This window comes from Rhipicephalus sanguineus, chromosome 7 (genome assembly GCF_013339695.2).
Source record: "Rhipicephalus sanguineus isolate Rsan-2018 chromosome 7, BIME_Rsan_1.4, whole genome shotgun sequence".
NCBI classification, from domain to species: domain Eukaryota; kingdom Metazoa; phylum Arthropoda; class Arachnida; order Ixodida; family Ixodidae; genus Rhipicephalus; species Rhipicephalus sanguineus.
In genome coordinates, this window is record NC_051182.1 from 118987219 (window position 1) to 119005291 (window position 18073).

At 48.9% G+C, this 18073-nt stretch overlaps 1 protein-coding gene across 1 annotated transcript; it reads left to right on the top strand.

Annotated features, from left to right (window-relative positions):
• The first annotated feature begins 10287 nt into the window (after window positions 1–10287).
• Window positions 10288–13062, top strand: LOC119398967 (ankyrin repeat and LEM domain-containing protein 1-like). The gene is made up of 2 exons (XM_037665783.2): window positions 10288–10818; window positions 10917–13062. The coding sequence occupies exons 1-2, from the start codon at window positions 10406–10408 to the stop codon at window positions 12406–12408; spliced, it is 1905 nt and encodes a 634-aa protein (XP_037521711.1). The 5' UTR covers window positions 10288–10405; the 3' UTR covers window positions 12409–13062.
• The last annotated feature ends 5011 nt before the right edge of the window (window positions 13063–18073 follow it).

The window sequence follows — 18073 nt, forward strand, 5'->3', positions numbered from 1 at the left end:
AGGTCTGCGTGGAGTCTTGTTACATAGTATCACTATAAGGACACGTTCTTTTTCCGTGGCCCCGTCACAGCTCCCTATGGTCATGTGACGCGACATGGACATGCACAGCCTGCTTTGTGTGCCCACATTGTTAACGTCTGAGTTTTCGTCTTCTTCCGCTATATGGTGCGAGAGCTACGTGATATTGGCGCAACAGCGTTGGAATGTGCAGGGATAGCGTGAGCCCATTAAACAAGGTTTGGGGCAAAGTATATTCAATTGAAATATCTGGCTTGAAAAAAGACCGTAACGAATTCCGTGCCGGGTGGCGTCCTCTTATCTCGAACGATATGCATCGAACGAGCAAGCGTCGAGGAGCTTATTCGGGCCTTTATTACCAAACTGGAACGAACCCCGAAAATAGATCGAAACGTCTTCGTCTATTTCCTGCCAGTCACACCTGCGTGGTCCAGTCGCCACCTTTTACTGCTGCAACATCGTTAGCAAGGCATACGTCATTATAATATGAAAAACAAAGTCACAGCTTCGTCGCAAAGGCGAAACAATTATAGCGATAGCAACAGATTACAAGGTCACAAGAAGAACACCAAGCAGCTCGATACTTGCAGCGCGCCCAAGAAGGACTCACGAAAAGAACACACACAGGATGATCAAGAAATAACAACGGCAGCAGCTCAACACTTGCAGCGCGTTGCGCGGATCAGACACAACGAATGACGCTCGAAAAGAGCCCACAGGTATTGGCCGCGAGGCCCACCACTGGATAAGCCGGCGCCACCATCGGCGTGACGTGCTTGGCAAGATCACGTGGTCTCAGCGGCCGCGTCGGCTGCTTGTGGAGCGCTGCCGCGTGCTTTGAAAACGAGTTTCAAGTCCCACATGCGCTGCGGTCTGTTCAAATTCGGAAGTTTTCTCTCATTTTCTATTCAATTGAAACCATTGTAATAGAGTGGCTGGCTCCGAAGGCGACGAGCATGGCGCTCTACCGCTCGGTGCCGCAGTTCCGGGATTACGCAACGGAGCCCAGTGTCAGCCTGCAGCGGTACCCGCAGGACAAGAAACTGCGTGAAGCATGGGTTGTAAAGCTAAGAACCGGCAAGTAGCCATCCGCTACGAGTCTTGTGTGCAACAGGCACTTCCGCGACGAAGACTTTCGTTACTGCGTCGGGCCTGCGATATTCGGTGAGTAGCAGACAGCACGCACTGAGACGATGGCTCGCGCGCGCTTCACGCCGGCAAATGATGCTTATCTGCCACAGGATGGAAAAGGCGCTACCTTTTACCACGTGCGATACCATCTCAGAACCCTCCCGTGCGACGTCGGCAGCATGTCCAACGAACACCAACGCAACGCGATCGTGCAAGTGTTGCGGCTTCGCATCGCCTCATGGTCCCCTTTAGCGGGAGATGGTGTAATTTTTTTTTATGTATTCAAGTTTCACCCACAAAAACTGTTTGCAACGCTCGGCACAGACCGCGCCGCAATGTTCGTGACGCTTCACGATTGTCTGAGATCATTCTGTAAAGATTACAGGCAGGACGCGAATAGTCAATTTTCTGCATCATGTAATCTCAAAGTGTCGCCGCTCCGTTAACAGTTACGCGCTATTAAAAGAATACAAAATTGTATGGTGAAATCTTTGTGACGTGTAACTGCTTAACTCAGTTTGGTTGTTACTGAGCATTATACTAACAGGCACCTTTTCGAATGACGCAGTATTGTGGCTGATTTTTTAAATTTGAGCTTCATTACTAAAGGGCAGCAAGAGTAAACGTCTTGCCTAGAAACGCAGAACCTTGCGCGACAATTGAAAATACTATTTCTTATTGAGCTTTCATTACTTAGACTACGACCAGCAGAAGCTGATGGTAATCAAAGTTTTTGTGAAGAAATATCCAACTGGAAATACATATGCTGTGAAATTTGAATGCACAAGAAAGCAAAGTAGCATGCTGGCTCCCACAGCGCTACGTTTTTCAGCGTAGTCAAGGACATCGACGAGTCCGAGAATTTTCTCCACTTGTCAATCGTAAACAACTTTCTACTGAATCCGCGTTCGATCCAATATGTTGCTTCAGTACGGCTTTTTCTCTTAGTGTAAACTGCTCCATTCCATTTGCAGCCTTCACGGATTAAGCTGCAGTTACTCCGGTTTCACCCGTGGCTGAGCCGACAAATTTCCCAAGTTTATACCGGCAAGGCAGTCTGAAAATTTTCCTCGCTCTCACGTGGTCTTACCTCTTACGCCAAGTCGCCTTCCAGAGCAGACATTCTAGCAACGCACTATCTTGCGATAGTGGTCTCACTTTGTTAAAATTATGAACTTGTTCCATGAGAAATTTGGCAGCTCTGTCAGCTTCTAATGCTGCTTTTTCAATCTTTCTTGTAGCCTGCACGACACGGACTTTGTCGCCCTCGTGGAGCATTTTCAACCGCTCGTTCGTTATGCTAACGAGCAATTACAGGTGGTAATAGTTTCTGTTACTGCCTGCGGTGAAGCTCGTTAAATCAAAAGTATCTGGCGTTGTTGTCTTTTAACATGGTCTTCCATGGTACAAGCGCGCAGGCTTTCGTTCGACCCCGTCCGTGTACGACAGCGTTGCGCTGACCTCGCTTTCCTTGTCATTAATTTCGGAACAGGAATGATGGACAACTTCGTTTTATGAGAATCCTGTTGCGTTTTTGATATAGCAACGGCAGTCGGAACACGATGAAGGGGTACATGTTTGAACGAGGCCGACGGCTGCTTGTGCGCAGGATATGGTCGGCACGCCAGTCGGCAGCAGCACTTTGCGCTTCCACCCAAGTTTGTAGTCGTCTCGCATGAACTGAACTAAACAGACGACCGCCCTTGAAAGCGGCACCCTCTTGCGGCCTTTGTGTTCGCGTTGTCGCAAAATATGTCGTAATCAGTCATCCCAGAGTTTTTACCTTACGGGGAGCTCGGGGAACAAACTGTCAAGCCCTTCGCACCTTTGGAACTGTATCGCGGTCCACCACAGCTTATGACAATGCGGTTACGATGAAACATCTGATCGCATCAAGCGCATAATAGAGAATTTGAGAATTGGGGACCCAAGACACTGGGTCCCCAAGCAGCGTTGGGTAGGCTGCTGTTGCGTTCGCAGGATCAGCAGAGTTTGAGAATTGGGCCAAATGCGGGCTGCGTTGCGTCAAACGCGCGGCGCCCCGCACGTGGCGAAATTAAAGTTATGCGAGACGCGGACCATACTGCGTCGCGGCCCGCGCTGCTTCTGCGTCGTTTCACTGGCGACCTAACACGCATTGGGGACCTACACTAGTTCTCATTTTTTTAGGAGCTCGCTCCTTATGCTCGCGCCTAGTCCATCGCGCCGTATCCGCTAGTTCTCATTGCTCCCGCTAGAGGCACACTCCGCTGCACACTCGGCGCGTGCTCTCGGCGTCGAAGAAGAACCACAACTGCGCGGGTTAATGACAGGCACTCACAATCTCCATCTGGCACCCGGCAAAGGCCAAACGCCAATCTCGCTGCTCTTTGACGAGTACGCCGAAGAACTGTCCTTCCCACAAATCTACTTTGGCGTACCTCGTAAAATCACGGGGCCTCGACCAACACCATTCACCAAGGCGAGCAGCGAGATCCGCCGGACCGATCGCCGTGGAGTGGGACCGGAGCACGTGCTCTACATGGGGATGAAAGTAATGAGGCACAACGTTTCCGAGAAGACCATGACGTTCAAAACCAACGCCGCCACCAATGCATTCACGCGGCAGCAGTTCGAGGCGGGTAGACGCGAGTTCCTCGACGACGTACTCCGACAGAAACATGGCGTTCATGCGGGGCATACCCAACACGGTTCAATACTGGCAAGACCGTCGAAAAGAATTATTCGCTATTATTCGCCAGTTGGGTAAGCCCCACGTGTTCTTGACGCCTTCTGCCGCGGAACTGCACTGGGACCGACTTCTCGAAACGTTGGTTACGGCTGTGACGATAGAGGAATTTGTACGGAGGATTCACGGGTTACCCGAGCATCTCCGAGCACGAGCAAGCTCGGAGATGCTCGGACCGCATGATCACATGATTCACTTCGTGGATATGGCGTGACTTTTTTTTTGGTCTTGGGTCAACGCGAGCGCAAGAGCCCAAGAGTGACTAGGGTTCTGCGCATGCGCCCTGGCGGCTCGCAAGTTTCTTTGGTCGCTCAAGCTCCTCGGGGCCCCAATTCTCAAATTCCCTAATGATACAGCCGACGCAACCACACGACACCACACGTTTCTTACGCAACACTTTAAGCGAGAGCGTGCAGTTAGCAGCAGCCGTGGTTTACCGATGTGCAGCGCCCCTGCGGTAGCGTCTGAAAACATCGCTTGTTGCGCTACGCGTTCCCCCATTGAAAACGCGGCCATTCGGTAGGCCGCACCTCTTTCTCACTGAGAGGCCGTGATAGAAGAAATCACGGTGATTTGGGGAATTCCACACTGGATATCTGTATAAATGCATTTGCACCCTATAGACATGTTCTCGATCAAGAAAAAATTTTTAGCCAACCGTGGTGCCATATGCTTACTTAGAAGAGCAGGAGGTGTACTTCACTACGGGAAGGCGCTACGCTGTCCCTTCCTGAAAGCTGCGATATATTTCAACCACCCACAGCGCTATCAAATAGGAACCGCTGCGCCTGACGCTGATAATATGTTGTGCTCCAAGACATCTGCTGTCGATCTGGCGCAAGCGCGAATTCTCAACAGAGTTTTTTGTTGAGAGTTCAGAAAAGCGACTTTGAAGTGAAGCTTGCAAGCAGCGTTTCGTATGCAGCGCATGTCTATTAAACAAACCATGGTGATAAAAATCTTAAAGAAGGAGGAGGTATAGGGCGAGATTGACGGTAAACAAGTACAAACCTCTTTAAGTGTGATACCCATCCCGAAGCTCGCACAGCCTCATGATCTTGTTCCAGTGATGTTCCGTTATATGACTGCGACACATCCCGCCCAAGGAGGATTAAAAAGAATTGCTGCAGTCGAAATTATGCCTCAAGTGTAAAGGCCCAACCGCATGCACGCGATTTTCGGGCGACGGCGACGAGCGACAGCGACGAGCGACATGATTTGCTGTCGCGGAGGGCCATCCATCGCCGTCGCTTATCGCGTCGCAGCTTTCTGGAAAACTAGAAAAAACGCCAGGCCTGCGCTGAAACCGCAGCACAGTCACAGCGAAAGCTGGAAGAGCGGCGTTTCTAGAGCCCGTTGTAAGCTCTCTTGGGACTACAATACAAGTGCTCTAGAAAGGTACCCACTACGCCATAAATCACAATTTTTGTGAACTTGGGAAGCACCTACCAAGCCATTATTCGTCATTCTGCGGAGAAGCGAGGCACCAGCTACACGTCTGTAAGGAATTATGTGCACTTTGTTGACGCGACGACAGATGACGATGAAGAATTATGGCTCAGCCCTTGTAATGGGTTGGAAGCTTTAAACGGCCCACCAGTTATGTAATTTCCATTGGGTGACGCCCGGTCGCTATTTCCCTCTCCCGTCATGCTGTATAACATACGTTGACGTGGAAGAGGGACGGGGGGGGGGCGAAGAACTTTACTGAGACCCCCAGGAAATGGATCATGCGCTTATGGGCTTCCTTGGCAACCAATACAAGTGCACTTGCGAGGAACCCACTACGCTCTAAATCATTGTAATTTTACTGAGACCCCGAGGAAATGGATCATGCGCTTATGGGCTTCCCTGGCAACCAATACAAGCGCGCTTGCGAGGAACCCACTACGCTATAAATTATTGTAATTTTTGAGAAGTAGGGCAGCAGGCACTGTGCCACTTTTCGTCATTCTATGGAGAGCCGTGGTACCTGCTAAACGCATGTAAGGCATTATGCGCACTTTGTTGATGCTGTGCCTGATGACGATGAAGAATTATGGCAGAGCCCTTTGTAATGGGTTGGAAGCATTCAACAACCTACTCGTTGCGCAACTCGCATTGTGTGACGCCTGGTTACAGAATTCGCGTTGTGCGACGCTTGGTGCTTATTTTACTCTTCTACCACGCTATATTGCATATGCTAATGTGGTTCCTTCCTGACATGAAGCCTGTACAGGACCTTTTTGCAAAGCAGTTTCAAGCACCGGCATGGCTCGGAGGTTGAATACTGGGCTCCCACGCAGAGGGCCCAGGTTCGAACCTCGTTTCATCCTGGATTTTTTTTTCTTATTTAGTTTTTTTTTTCTTATTTCGAGCGATACTGGTTACGGACACCGGCGGCGGCGGCGGCAGCGGCAGCGGCGGCGGCGGACAACTACGGCGGAAAGGAAGCCGTTACATGGGGTGGAACTGTGCGGCTTCAGGCTTATATTGCATTTGATGATATCAAAATAAAAAAAATTATCAAGATCTAAGTTTATTAATTGTAAGATGTAACTGGTTGCTTTTAAATAAAAATTTATTGATGGACATATGTCGCCATTTTCACTGCGCAAATAATTTCTCTCGCCAAAAATTTGCTCATAAATTAAGCGAAGCTGATAGTAGGGTATCGCGAATATTTTGGCGCTTTGGCCAGCCATCAACAACATCGTTATTAGCAACACTATGGATAGTTTGTCACGTGGTTGTGACGGCGAAGAATGCCGCAGCAAGACTGGGAAATACGAAGCTCTTTATCTGGTCGAACTTGTGCCCAGAAAATCAAAACTCAGAATACAATCGATACACGCTGCGCACTGATTGCGGCGAGAACAGTCGCCGGCGGTCGAGTAATCTGATAATCGGTGGAACGCTTCGTCTTTTATACATCAGTCATCAAACCTTCCAGCGTTATCGCTGGTTTACGCGTAAGCTCTCGAATAAACTTGAATATTCGCGTCCGGCGCGTAATCTTAAAATGTCAAACATTCGCGAACTTCTCATACAACGCAGCGTGGTCTGCGTCAAACGCTGCGGGTGAAACCCAAGTACATGAAAACAAAGCAATTAACACGCGTGGCAGTAATATCGCTAGTAATATTACCGATGGTACTACCCATTCGACTATGGATAGTTTATCGATAGTAGTACTGTCGATAGTTTGTTTACACTATCGATAGTCAATTTACCGATATTTCTGCATAACTAGATCAGGCTCAAGCCGGTGCATCACCAGAATTCTGCTTCCTGGCCGCCTTATTTGTGCTTCATGATCCACCACCTATTCTTTCACCCCTGTTCAATTCATCTACCATCACCCTTTGGCAGTGAGCCACGCTCCCGCAAGGATTGCAGAGGATGGCTGCCTCTTCAGCCAGTACCAGCGACTGTACTCCACGTTAGCTGACCTATCCGGTGGGCCAGTCTTGCTCGGCTACCACGACCACATGAGCCGTGGACTGCAGTTATCGCCCTTCTAACACACCTGATTCAACAAACTTAAACAGTGGATAGCGCGGATTCCAGCATACAGGACAAGCGAACACTGATGCACAGGACAAGCGCTGGAAGTGCATGCGTTCTTTCTCTATTCCGGTGTAGAATCCGCGCTATCTAGTATTTAAGATTGGCGCATGCGCAGTGCTGACAAACGCTAATGCAAAGCTGTTTGTTTGTACCCTATTCTAAAACTGCCTACCGTCTTGGTCTCGCTCGCGGTCGTACGAAGCAGAGATGCGATAACGCGGGCGCCGTCGAACGAGCAGAATAAGCTGAACAATTCGTGTTCTCAGCTACGCATTCGGTCGCATTAAATATTGTGCTTTGGCTATTCTGGTAATTTTTTTCGTGTAACACCGACAGACTTTCATGACAGTCGTACGAAATCGAGGGCATCTATATAGTGCCCATCATACATCTTAGCCGGCGGTTGCTCTGGTTGTATACGCCGCGAAAGCCAACAAGCATGTATGCGATCACCCCCAGCTCTATTTTCTATTTCTTTTCTTTTTTTACGTTCGACCACTCAAGGGCGGCGGCCGTCAGCTAAGGTTTCGAAGATGCGTGGATGACGCCGGTAGAATTCACAAGAAGCGAGCCATAACGCGAACGGTCGTCCGAAGCCGTTCGCAACCAGATCGTGGGCGTTCATGCTCACTGATTTTGGTCGTGCATACGTTGTACAGGTCTCAGTTTGACGCTGACAATATACGGCAGAACATACGTCGCAGCGCTTACCTCGAGCTCGATGTTGCCTCGCCCGATGCTCGCTATACTTGAGTCCCGAAACGTCTTTCAAGCATCGACGTAGTTCGCCATTCTAAGTTCCCTCCTCTTGCGTAACGTGGAAGAACGGTAGAAGCATTCTAGGTTAATACCCTGAAAAATATGCCGCAACACAACCGAAAAAGGGGATCCGTTATGGCCCAAGCACTACGTCATACGGAGTCGCCGTCTATCAGAAGCGCTTGGCGAATCTGCATGGTTTACCATATTGACGCAGCATGTGGAAAACTGCGGCGCATTCTGGATAGGTTTGGCTGTCGGCACTGAACAGGACGCTGCGCCATGGGCTTTTTACCGAGCCACGGTATTTATGTCAATAAATGTGAGCCTTTGACATTTGACGCGACACACGCTTTCTGAGCTGTACGAAAATAGTTTTGCTTTGCGGAGACTTCGTCGCCCACAATGACCTGCGTTGACACGCAGCGGTTCACAATCTCTATTTTCTTTTTTTTTTTTGAAATCAGTGATTGGCCTAGTGGGAGCCATAATCAAATGCAAAGACATGCAAAGCCACAAAAAGTGTTGCCCATGCGCGCGCATGAGACGTCGATGTTTGGGCGCTTATTTGCTTCCTTCGCCGGTACGTAGGCATGTGACAAAATGCATGAGCCAGAATTGCACTGCATGCCTCCATTGACGTCACGCAAGAAAACCACGTGCACGTACGGCAGCAGTTTATATTTACCGCCCCCAACTGAACTACCGGGCCCGCTGTTTGCATTGTTATCTGCACAACTTCGCAGTAAAGCAACAAACGGTGCCTGAACACCATCGGTGCAAATAAATGCGTCATCAAGTGCACAAGAAGTACGAATCTTTACTTTAAGGGAAGGGGTAGAAAAAGGGAGCCCCCAAGTCAATTAAGTGCCCCACTGGCTTCCTCCGCTCGTCTAACGTGACTCAGAAGTGCTGGCCCGAGCTGGCGAGTTGTGCCGCCCACTGCTGCAAACTGCTTACAAGGTTGTTACCCAATTTTTTTTTTAATTCTCTGGCTTAATTTCGTTCAAACTCCCATGGGATGTAGTATAAAGTTGGCAAACCGCCGCACCCTGGACAGGCGTCATGGTACAATGCGGTTTATATTTTACTTAGCTCATAACGAAGCTAACACATCATTTCAATCTCTACCGCGCGCGGGGCCCCGATTTGAAAACTGCGCTTTCAACGTCACCAGAGCTTCAGTGCACGTGATCTCTGGCGCTCCCCCGCATGTGGCGCTATTTTTAGGCGGCCGTTTCAAAGTGTCGCTAAAATGGTTACAATTAACGACGCTAGCATTAATTATATGATACGTTAGAGCATTTACGATTCAAACCAAACATAAAGCTACAAATTACAGTAAAAAATTCACACACAAAAATGTTGTTCTCAGGGGTCCCTTTGACTCTGATTGCCATATTATTTATTAGTGATCCTAATTAGACTAAGTTATTTTTTTTTCATTAGTGGTATCAACATAGCGCCATCTAAAACATCTTCCCTTGTCATAATTTGAACCCATCGACGAGACAACTTTCAAGGTGCGCTCCCAATGGTTGATTCATGCAGTTGAATGCCGGCATATTGTTCGGACAGCAGGCCCGTTTCGGAGGAGTCTAAGTGCTTGAAGGGTCACATATGCCGAAAAGCCGTCATGTGGACAAAGAAAGAAAAAAATACAGGAGCCTTTCTCCGACCGCGAGAACGGGGGCAAGCGAAGCTTGCTCAGTGGATGTCTCTAAATAATAAAAGAAAGCGACGCCGCAAACGTATGAAGCATTCCTGCATGTAATAAAGTAACAACAAATAAAGAACATTTCGATCGTTATTTGCACCTCATCTTCGACGAAACTCAGCGTGTAAAGGTCTAACAATGAGACGCGCTTTTTAGGCGTGCTGCGACGCAAAAAGGCGATCAGCAAAATATTGTGCTAGAAAGTGACAGCACGTTTAAATTTGCACCTCAGCAAAGTTGGCCCAAACGCCTCGAAAAGAGCAACGAAACCGAAAGCAAACCGAGAGCATCGATTCACGCGACGCCATACGGTCAATCAGCGAGAGACTGGTCACGTGTTTTCGTATTGCACAAAAACGCCCGTGGACGAAGCCGCCGGGCCGCCGTTTACGAAAAATGTTGACGTGTGTATGCTCGTAAACAAGCGACAACACTGCGCGATGTTGGCGAGTTCCACGCTGTCCGTCGTCGGCATTCGGTGCGAGGATTAGCCTTGAGCAGCCATGAGTCCTCCGAGGCCGGGGGGAGGCGGCGAAGGCTACGTCTTGCTGCGCAGCGACATCGTGTTCAAAACGCTGCAACGGAAAGACTCGGTGCTGTTCGACAAGCTGGTGCGACATGGGTCGCTCACGGACTTCGTGCTGCCCGACTCCGACGACGGCATGACCTTGTTGCACCTCGTCGTCAGCGTGGACGAGTTCTCGGCCGAGTTCCTCGACAAGCTTCTCGACAGCGGGGCAGACCCGAACGCGGCGAGCGCGGACGGTGTAACCGCCCTGCACATCGCCGCTGCCTCGGGAAACGAAGAAGCGCTACGACGACTCCTCGGGCGAGGCGGTGACCCCTGGCGGTCGCGACCCCACGGGCAACGACGTGTTGACATCCTCGTCGCGAACGAACACTGGGACTGTCTCAGGCAAGTGAGGCAGGTGCTCGGGCTACCCGTCGAAGACCGTCGCGACACCGAGGAGGCGGCTAGGCGGGTAAACGGCGAGTCGCCGCATCCCGCTGTAGACTTGAACGACGCTTCCGTTGTTTCGACATCGTCGCGGACGTTTCGCCGTGTGTCTCAACCGCGTCAGACGTAAGCACCGAAACAGAGTCTCTTCTGAACACTGCCTTCGTGTTCCCGCACCCTTACCTATCGCCCGTCTACGTGGACGACGAGAGACCTCGGCTTAGAAGGCGTGAGCGAGGAACCGCAGCGGACGATTGTGACGCCGCCCACAGGGACAAGTCTGCGTGGCCGGCAACGTCTGAGTCTTCATTCGAAGACGGCAGCAGGAGCTACAACGGCAACGGCGAAGTCGCCAACCCGACCGACGATTCCTCGTGGGCGTCGTCCAACTTGTCGCAGGAGCTGTTGCGACTGAGCGACGAGGAACTTCGAGAGCAGCTCGCCGCCTGCTGCGGTCACGACGTCGGACCGGTTCTCGACTCGAACCGCAACGTCCACCGGCACGCGCTCGCCCACTACAGGCTAGGACCCCGAGCGCGAGTCCGGCTCGCCTCGCCCGACGCGTCCTACGGATCGGCTTCCAACGGCAACGACAGGGCAGGTCTAGCGCGAACGTGCGACTTCTGCGAGGTCGTCCACAGGGACCCGGACACCGGGTTCGTTCTCAAGGAAGAGCACTACCACTCGTCCTCGGAGGCTGACTCGAGCGGCACCACGGGAGCGAGCAGCAGCGGCCCTGAGAACGACACCGTAGTCGTGCCGCCAGAACTGGCGTGCCTCACGAACGAACAGGTCTTTGCAAAGCTCAGAAGTCTTGGCGACGCGCCGGGACCCGTGACGGACGGTACGCGAGCGGTGTACTTGAATCGGCTCGCCAGACTGACGTTGGGCCTCGCGACGCTCCACAAGTCCCGCGACGTCGTGCCCCCGGACATCCACACGCTGGTGCTGAACGCGGCCAACCTGGACGCCTACGCGGAGCTGGAGGTCGCCATGATGAGCGACTTCGACGCACCCCGACCCAACAGCTACTGGAGGGAGGGCAACGCGAAGGGCTCCTTCACGTACCTCCTCCTGGACACCAGGGTCACCCGAAACCTGCCCCTGAGGGCCCACGGCTTGACCCTGGCCGAGCGCATGGCCGACTTCCTGAAGGCGGTCTTCTACGTCGGCAAGGGCAAGCGGTCCAGGCCGTTCAGCCACCTCTATGAGGCCCTGCTTGTCCGGAAGGGCATGGACAAGTCGTCGCAGAAGAAAGAGGTTGAGAAGACCCGAAAGATCCTGCAGATCTGGGACTCGAGGAACGGCGTGGTCTCCCTGCACGTCTTCCAGAACACCCTGGCCGTCGAGGCGTACACGAGGGAGGCGTGCATGATCGACGCAATCGGCCTGCGCCGGCTGACAAACCAGAAGAAAGGAGACGTGTATGGTGTCGTCCGGTCTTGGCCAGAGAAGAAGCGACGGAAGCTAGGGGCGTACCTCGTGTACAAGGCGCTGAACATATTTCTCAGCGAAGGTGAACGACACCTGGGACCGCTGGACTTGTGATGTGTGTACTTCGGCAGTATGCCAGATCGTTCAGGCGCAGGCTTCAGTGCCACTGTGAGAACACCAGTGCTTTTTGTTAAATTCTCATGCAACTTGAAAACCCGGGCTCAGTTTCAACATTGGAATGTGTGCAAAACAGTTTCGATCAAGCTTTTGTCATGACGTTGTTTTAGTTTTTTTTTTTCTTATCGTTTTTATACCATACCCGTGCATAGCTGCAGAGAAAGTTTTATTCTTACAAGCTTTTAAAAAATTTTATACAGACTGTGTACATTTCGGCTCCCCCTTCCACGCAACTTCGAGAGAGCTTCATCATACCGTCCATTGCGTACTTCTTGTGTCACTTTTGTTGGATTTTTGAAACCGACAATACACACACTGTGATGTGATCTTTTCATTGCTCTTCCTGCATTCTCTGGTCGCGGTTTTTTTTTTTTTCTTTTCGTCTTTTACCGTGGACACCATGCACAACTAACAGCAAAACTTTTATGTGCAATTTCTTTTAACCTCTAACTCGGCAGATAAACATCCCGATCAAATTGGCTGCTAGTCGCATGTATCGTCTTCAGAGAGCTGCTATGAGTGTTATGTGTTGTATTATTTCACTTTTATTTAACGACTTGGACACAAAGTTAGTGCTTTGTATGGTGATTATATTAAAGCATTCCGTTTTACATGTTATCAGTTTGTTGTATTCTTAATGTGAGCTGCTGCTGTGCCCTTAACATGCAGTAAATTTAGAAATAATTCGTAATACACATATATTTAAATCTTCCACTGGTCACTCAAGTTGAACCGTAAAAACTGAACAAGAACGCTTAAAGCCACTAACATGAGAAATGGACAAATCTGTCTTAAATGTGGATTGCTCACCAACTACAAAATAGACTCAAAAAAGCACAGTACTACAAAACAATAAAAGGACTGGACGGAGCACAGTGTCCTGTGCTTTGTCCAGGGTTCATTAGTGGCATCGACTCGCACTATTTCCTAACCATTAGGCCACCCCGTCAAGTGCCGGTGCAATTTGTTCAAAAACCTTGACAAAACTTAAAAATATATAAAAGGTATGGAACATATAACAGAGAGTATATTAAGGTATGTCATAAATTAAAATTAGACTTGCGTAATTAGTACAAATTTGTATAAACAGCAATTAGTATAAACGCTTCGTGATTGATGTTTGCGGTTCAAGTGAAGAGTTATATTTTAAGGCAAAAAACCTCGCATGCTCACCAACAACACTGACGATGCAAAGTCATTTGATCAGAGATTACAGCTTGATGGTGTCATCGTGACGTCAAAGATAGCCAAAATTTGTGACATTACGACCACTGTGACGTCATCACATGGTCAAAGTTGTACGCTGATACCGGAGGCAGTGCAATACCAGGCGAGGTGAAGAAAGCTTGCAATTTCTTCCGATCTTGGAAGCAGTGCAAAAACCACGTTAGGGCAGAAAAGATTTCGGGGGAGTTAAGGATCAGTTATTTCAATCAATCAATTAATCAATCAACTGAGAAGAAAAGAATGTAGCGAAGAGTAATGCCACAGTGGGCATTACTCTCAAGCACCATCTAGTGTGCGTGTCCCTACCGTGCACTGCTTGTGGACGCCGCTCGTGCTCAGAGTCCATCATTTGAGCCGTTGTTTGAGCTACTGGTCGACTCTTACGCCAGCGTTCAATAAACGCCTTCACAAGAAGATGGCTCACCGTTAATCACTTTTACCAGCACAGTCAGTGCGAGTGCCACTCTCAGAACCATAAGTCTTGCACGTATTAGGGTCGCTTTGCTTTTTTACAGCAGTGTTGTAATGCTCGAGGTTTGCCGTGTGTCGCAGATACAAAATTATCATCATGAACCGGCACGCACTCTCTTCATCTTCGTCGTCTTCATCCTCTTCTGCTTTGCTCCCAGAACAGATGTGCCGATTTGTCCGGCGTGGGATGCATTAACTCTGAAGGGCAAGAGAAAAACTACAGAGAGAGAGAGATAATTTTCTATCCACGACACACGGCAAACTGGAGCGTAACAGCTCAGCTGTAAAATGAATACTAAGTTCATTTGTGTTATTAAAGAGTGCTGACGCAGCAGCTGGCTTGCTAAAGCAGAAAAGTGTTGCAAATGAGTCAATGTCAATATGGGATTTCGCTCTTGAAAGTTAAACACCTCATAACTTTTGTTCAGATTGATTTAGAAGATCCAGTCTTCTCGTTTTACAGACAGTTCTCATCCCCAATTTTTAACTCCCTCAGTTTAGGCAAATAATGCTCCCAAGGAGGCTCATGAAACGTTTTATATTTTAAGAAGTACACATTGCATGTTTCTCTCCCAGCTGTTACATCCGAAAACTGTGACGGAAGCTGCATTGATTGATGAAATGTCACCTCTGACAACCGTTGCACCCGTGCACACCGTGCCATCTTTGGTCACAAGTAACAGCAAAATTATGTGCAGTGTCAACCAGCATTTAGCCAAATGGCTAGCCAAGTGCAAGTGAAAATCTACATGCAAGCACACGTAGACTTCATAAAGTGCAAAGCCCTTGCCCTAGGGAAAATGGGGGTGAGAAAGCTTGGGGTGTGCGTGCCTGACGTGCTACTTTCCTTTATATCTTTATATCGCAATGCGCAATTCTCCTCCTAACTGTTTCCTTCTCGATGCCGCGAATGGGACCTTTATCCACGTGCCTAGCAGCGAAACACTTCAGTTGTTACAGGTGCAATAACAACAGTCATGAGTTCTTATGCAGGCAACAATGAAATGTGGGAACGTGAAATGACAAGTGACCTCGATAAAAGATCAGATTGCCCTATCAGAAAGGCGCTGATCGCTCACAAGGCCACGGTCAAGAGAACATCAATTATTGGAAAACGATGCATACAAATGAGTATGTGACCAGCGCACCTTGGGGGCCGCATTTCTGTGCGTTCGCTGGCACCAGGCTTTTCTATTATAAACCACCACTGAAATCTGCGAGTTTTAAAGCGTTGCTTAAAAAGTCTGCACACTACCTACACTTTGGCTTTGCCATGGTACCTGTGTTTCCTGCCATGTAACCATTAAAGGGACCGACAACTGGCCAGAACGGGTGATTAGATCCTGGTGGAAATGAAAAGGCCGTGAATTATAGTGACAGATTCCAGAATACTTTTCGCGATCTGAGTAGGATTTATATTTTTAAATCGTGTTTAAAAGTAACGAAAACCGGTATGTCGCGCAGCCTAGCGCGAGCGCCATGAACCAGACATATGCAGTCTTAAGCACTTTGTTGTACGTAGTCTAATGCTTTTTACACGCACCAGAACGAGGGCTGAAAATTTGAATATGTATTTATTCTCAATTCCCGTTTGTTTCTAAGGTAAAAGAAGTAACGCATGAGATGCGGCGCTGCTTTCGTGGCTTCCAGCGAAACGGGGCTGCGGCGCATGCGCGCGGCGTCCGGCGGCGTTTCCTGCGTAGCTCGACTCTCGTCTGCTCTCGTCGTATCGGACTTTTGAAGAGTACACGCGAGTTTGCGCTGCTGCTCGTAAAATGCCATCGACTTACTGTTCTGTGGAGGATTGCTACGACTTCATGAACAGCAATGCTGGTGTATCCTACCACTTGTTTCGTTTTCGAAGGCTTAGCTTGGCTTGGCTTGACTAAAATGTGATAAAGCGACCTGTGTACGGCCATAGTACTTCTATAAGAAGCCCAGAAAAACGCTATAACTATTGTAAAAATTTAATAGGCTAGATAGCAGTAGTCGCGGCACCGCAGGCTTTGCAAACGTAACATTGCCTTTTCATACTTAGGGCATAACTTGTCACCACTGCTGCGTATAATCGCTATCGCGCTCACCTCTCACTGTTTGCAGCATGCGATATTAAGACTGCATAATCGCTGCAGATCGAAAAACTCTGATTACAAAGTTTTACGGCGTGCTCTCCGCGTTACCACTCCGTGATTAGAAGCTCTGACCGGTAAGCTTCCCATTGCACTCAAGAAAACGGGTACCACAAAAGTTGGTTGTCGGTCCCTTTAAACCAAATGGCAGTTACACAGCGGGTGCTCTGTCATGCCACGTTCTTTTCCTTATACAGTATCACATGCCACACTGTTCCCTGTTTGAAAGGTTATCAGATGATACAATTTCCCGAATTATGTGTTTCTTTTTCCACACTCTCCTAGAAAACATAACAGTGTTGTACAGTGCCTTTGACGTAAACCTACTTGTCTAATTGAAGTTTTCACGCGATACATTAAAGAGCTCGTTCGCAGAAATTCCGGCGTCGGCGTCATTGGTTGTGAGCGAAAAATCATCATCTTGTCCATGAGCGAAAATCGAGAAAGCTGCAAAAAATTAATAAAAATGTTGGGTCCGAGTGAGAATCGAATCTAGGCCGCCGCGTGGCAAGCACGTGTTCTACCACCAGCCCGCCTCTGCTTGGGACTGCACTGAAAGTAACTTTCATGCTTCACAAACATACGCGTCCTGTATACCGGTGTCACAGTGCGAGATGTAATATCGCAGTGGTACAAGCGTACATTGCTATCGGCGTCCACCATGTGAATATCACGACGACTTGGTGGTACAAAGCTAGCAACCCATTACAAAAAGCACACAGATACTGCTTGTATTCCCTTAAGACCACGCAGTGGGTGCATCGCAACTTCGAAAACGTTTCTCGCGCATAATTGCTCATGGTTAAAGCATGCTACTACCCATTACATAAGGCACAACCCTTAGTGCGCGCATTCTGTTACACATACGTAGTGGGTGCACTGATACTTCGAAAAAAATGTCACACGCACAGACGTTCTCTCACACCACCAGGCTCTTGACGCGCTTGTGATGGATTCTGTGTCTACAAGTGACAACCACACCGCGGTGTCTTCCTCATCGGCAAGTTCTGGTGGAGCATCAGGTCAAGTGGCATACGACTACGAGGGCGGCCACACAAGACGAAGGCAGAGAAGGCAGACACCAAAGCTCGGCGTGCTGTGGCTATGCGACTACCTTGTACTTTGTCATTACGTTGCAGTAATGGACAATCTGAACTTCTCGAGTAACAACCTACATAAGAAGTATGCACTAGTGGTTGAAATACGCACTAGGGGCAGGATATTGCTATTTCATTCAACTTAAGGCAAGAGCTTAAGTGTCCCTAATTTTTTTTTCAACGATAGATGGATCAGTAGATTCACCTTTTCGCCTTGATGTACCGCTCTCCCAACAAAGACTCTCATCCGTATGCGTGTGACATTTTTATTCAGGCAGGAATGCGAACACTGCTATCCCAACGTCCACACGCACACTTGGGACGCATGTGGCGAACACTGCATGTAATACACAGCAGCTTGCTTGTGAGTGAACGAATACTGACAGTTTCTTCTGTTCAATTTGCACTTGCAGAACTACAAGAGCAGAACTTCACACTTGCAGAACTATAAAATGGGAAGAGCAGAGATTCAGTTCAGTGGAGAGAATGTGTCCTTTTTGCAGCAATGAATTACAGTATTACTAGCAGCAGCCCCATTCAATGTGTTTATATACCAATTATCTACTCGACCACTAAAAGTAACGATCCAAACCACTTAATTAATTACTTTAGGGAATTAAGGATCCCAAAACCAGCACAGTTTCAACACATCCCTCCCCAAACTTTCAGATACTCGTA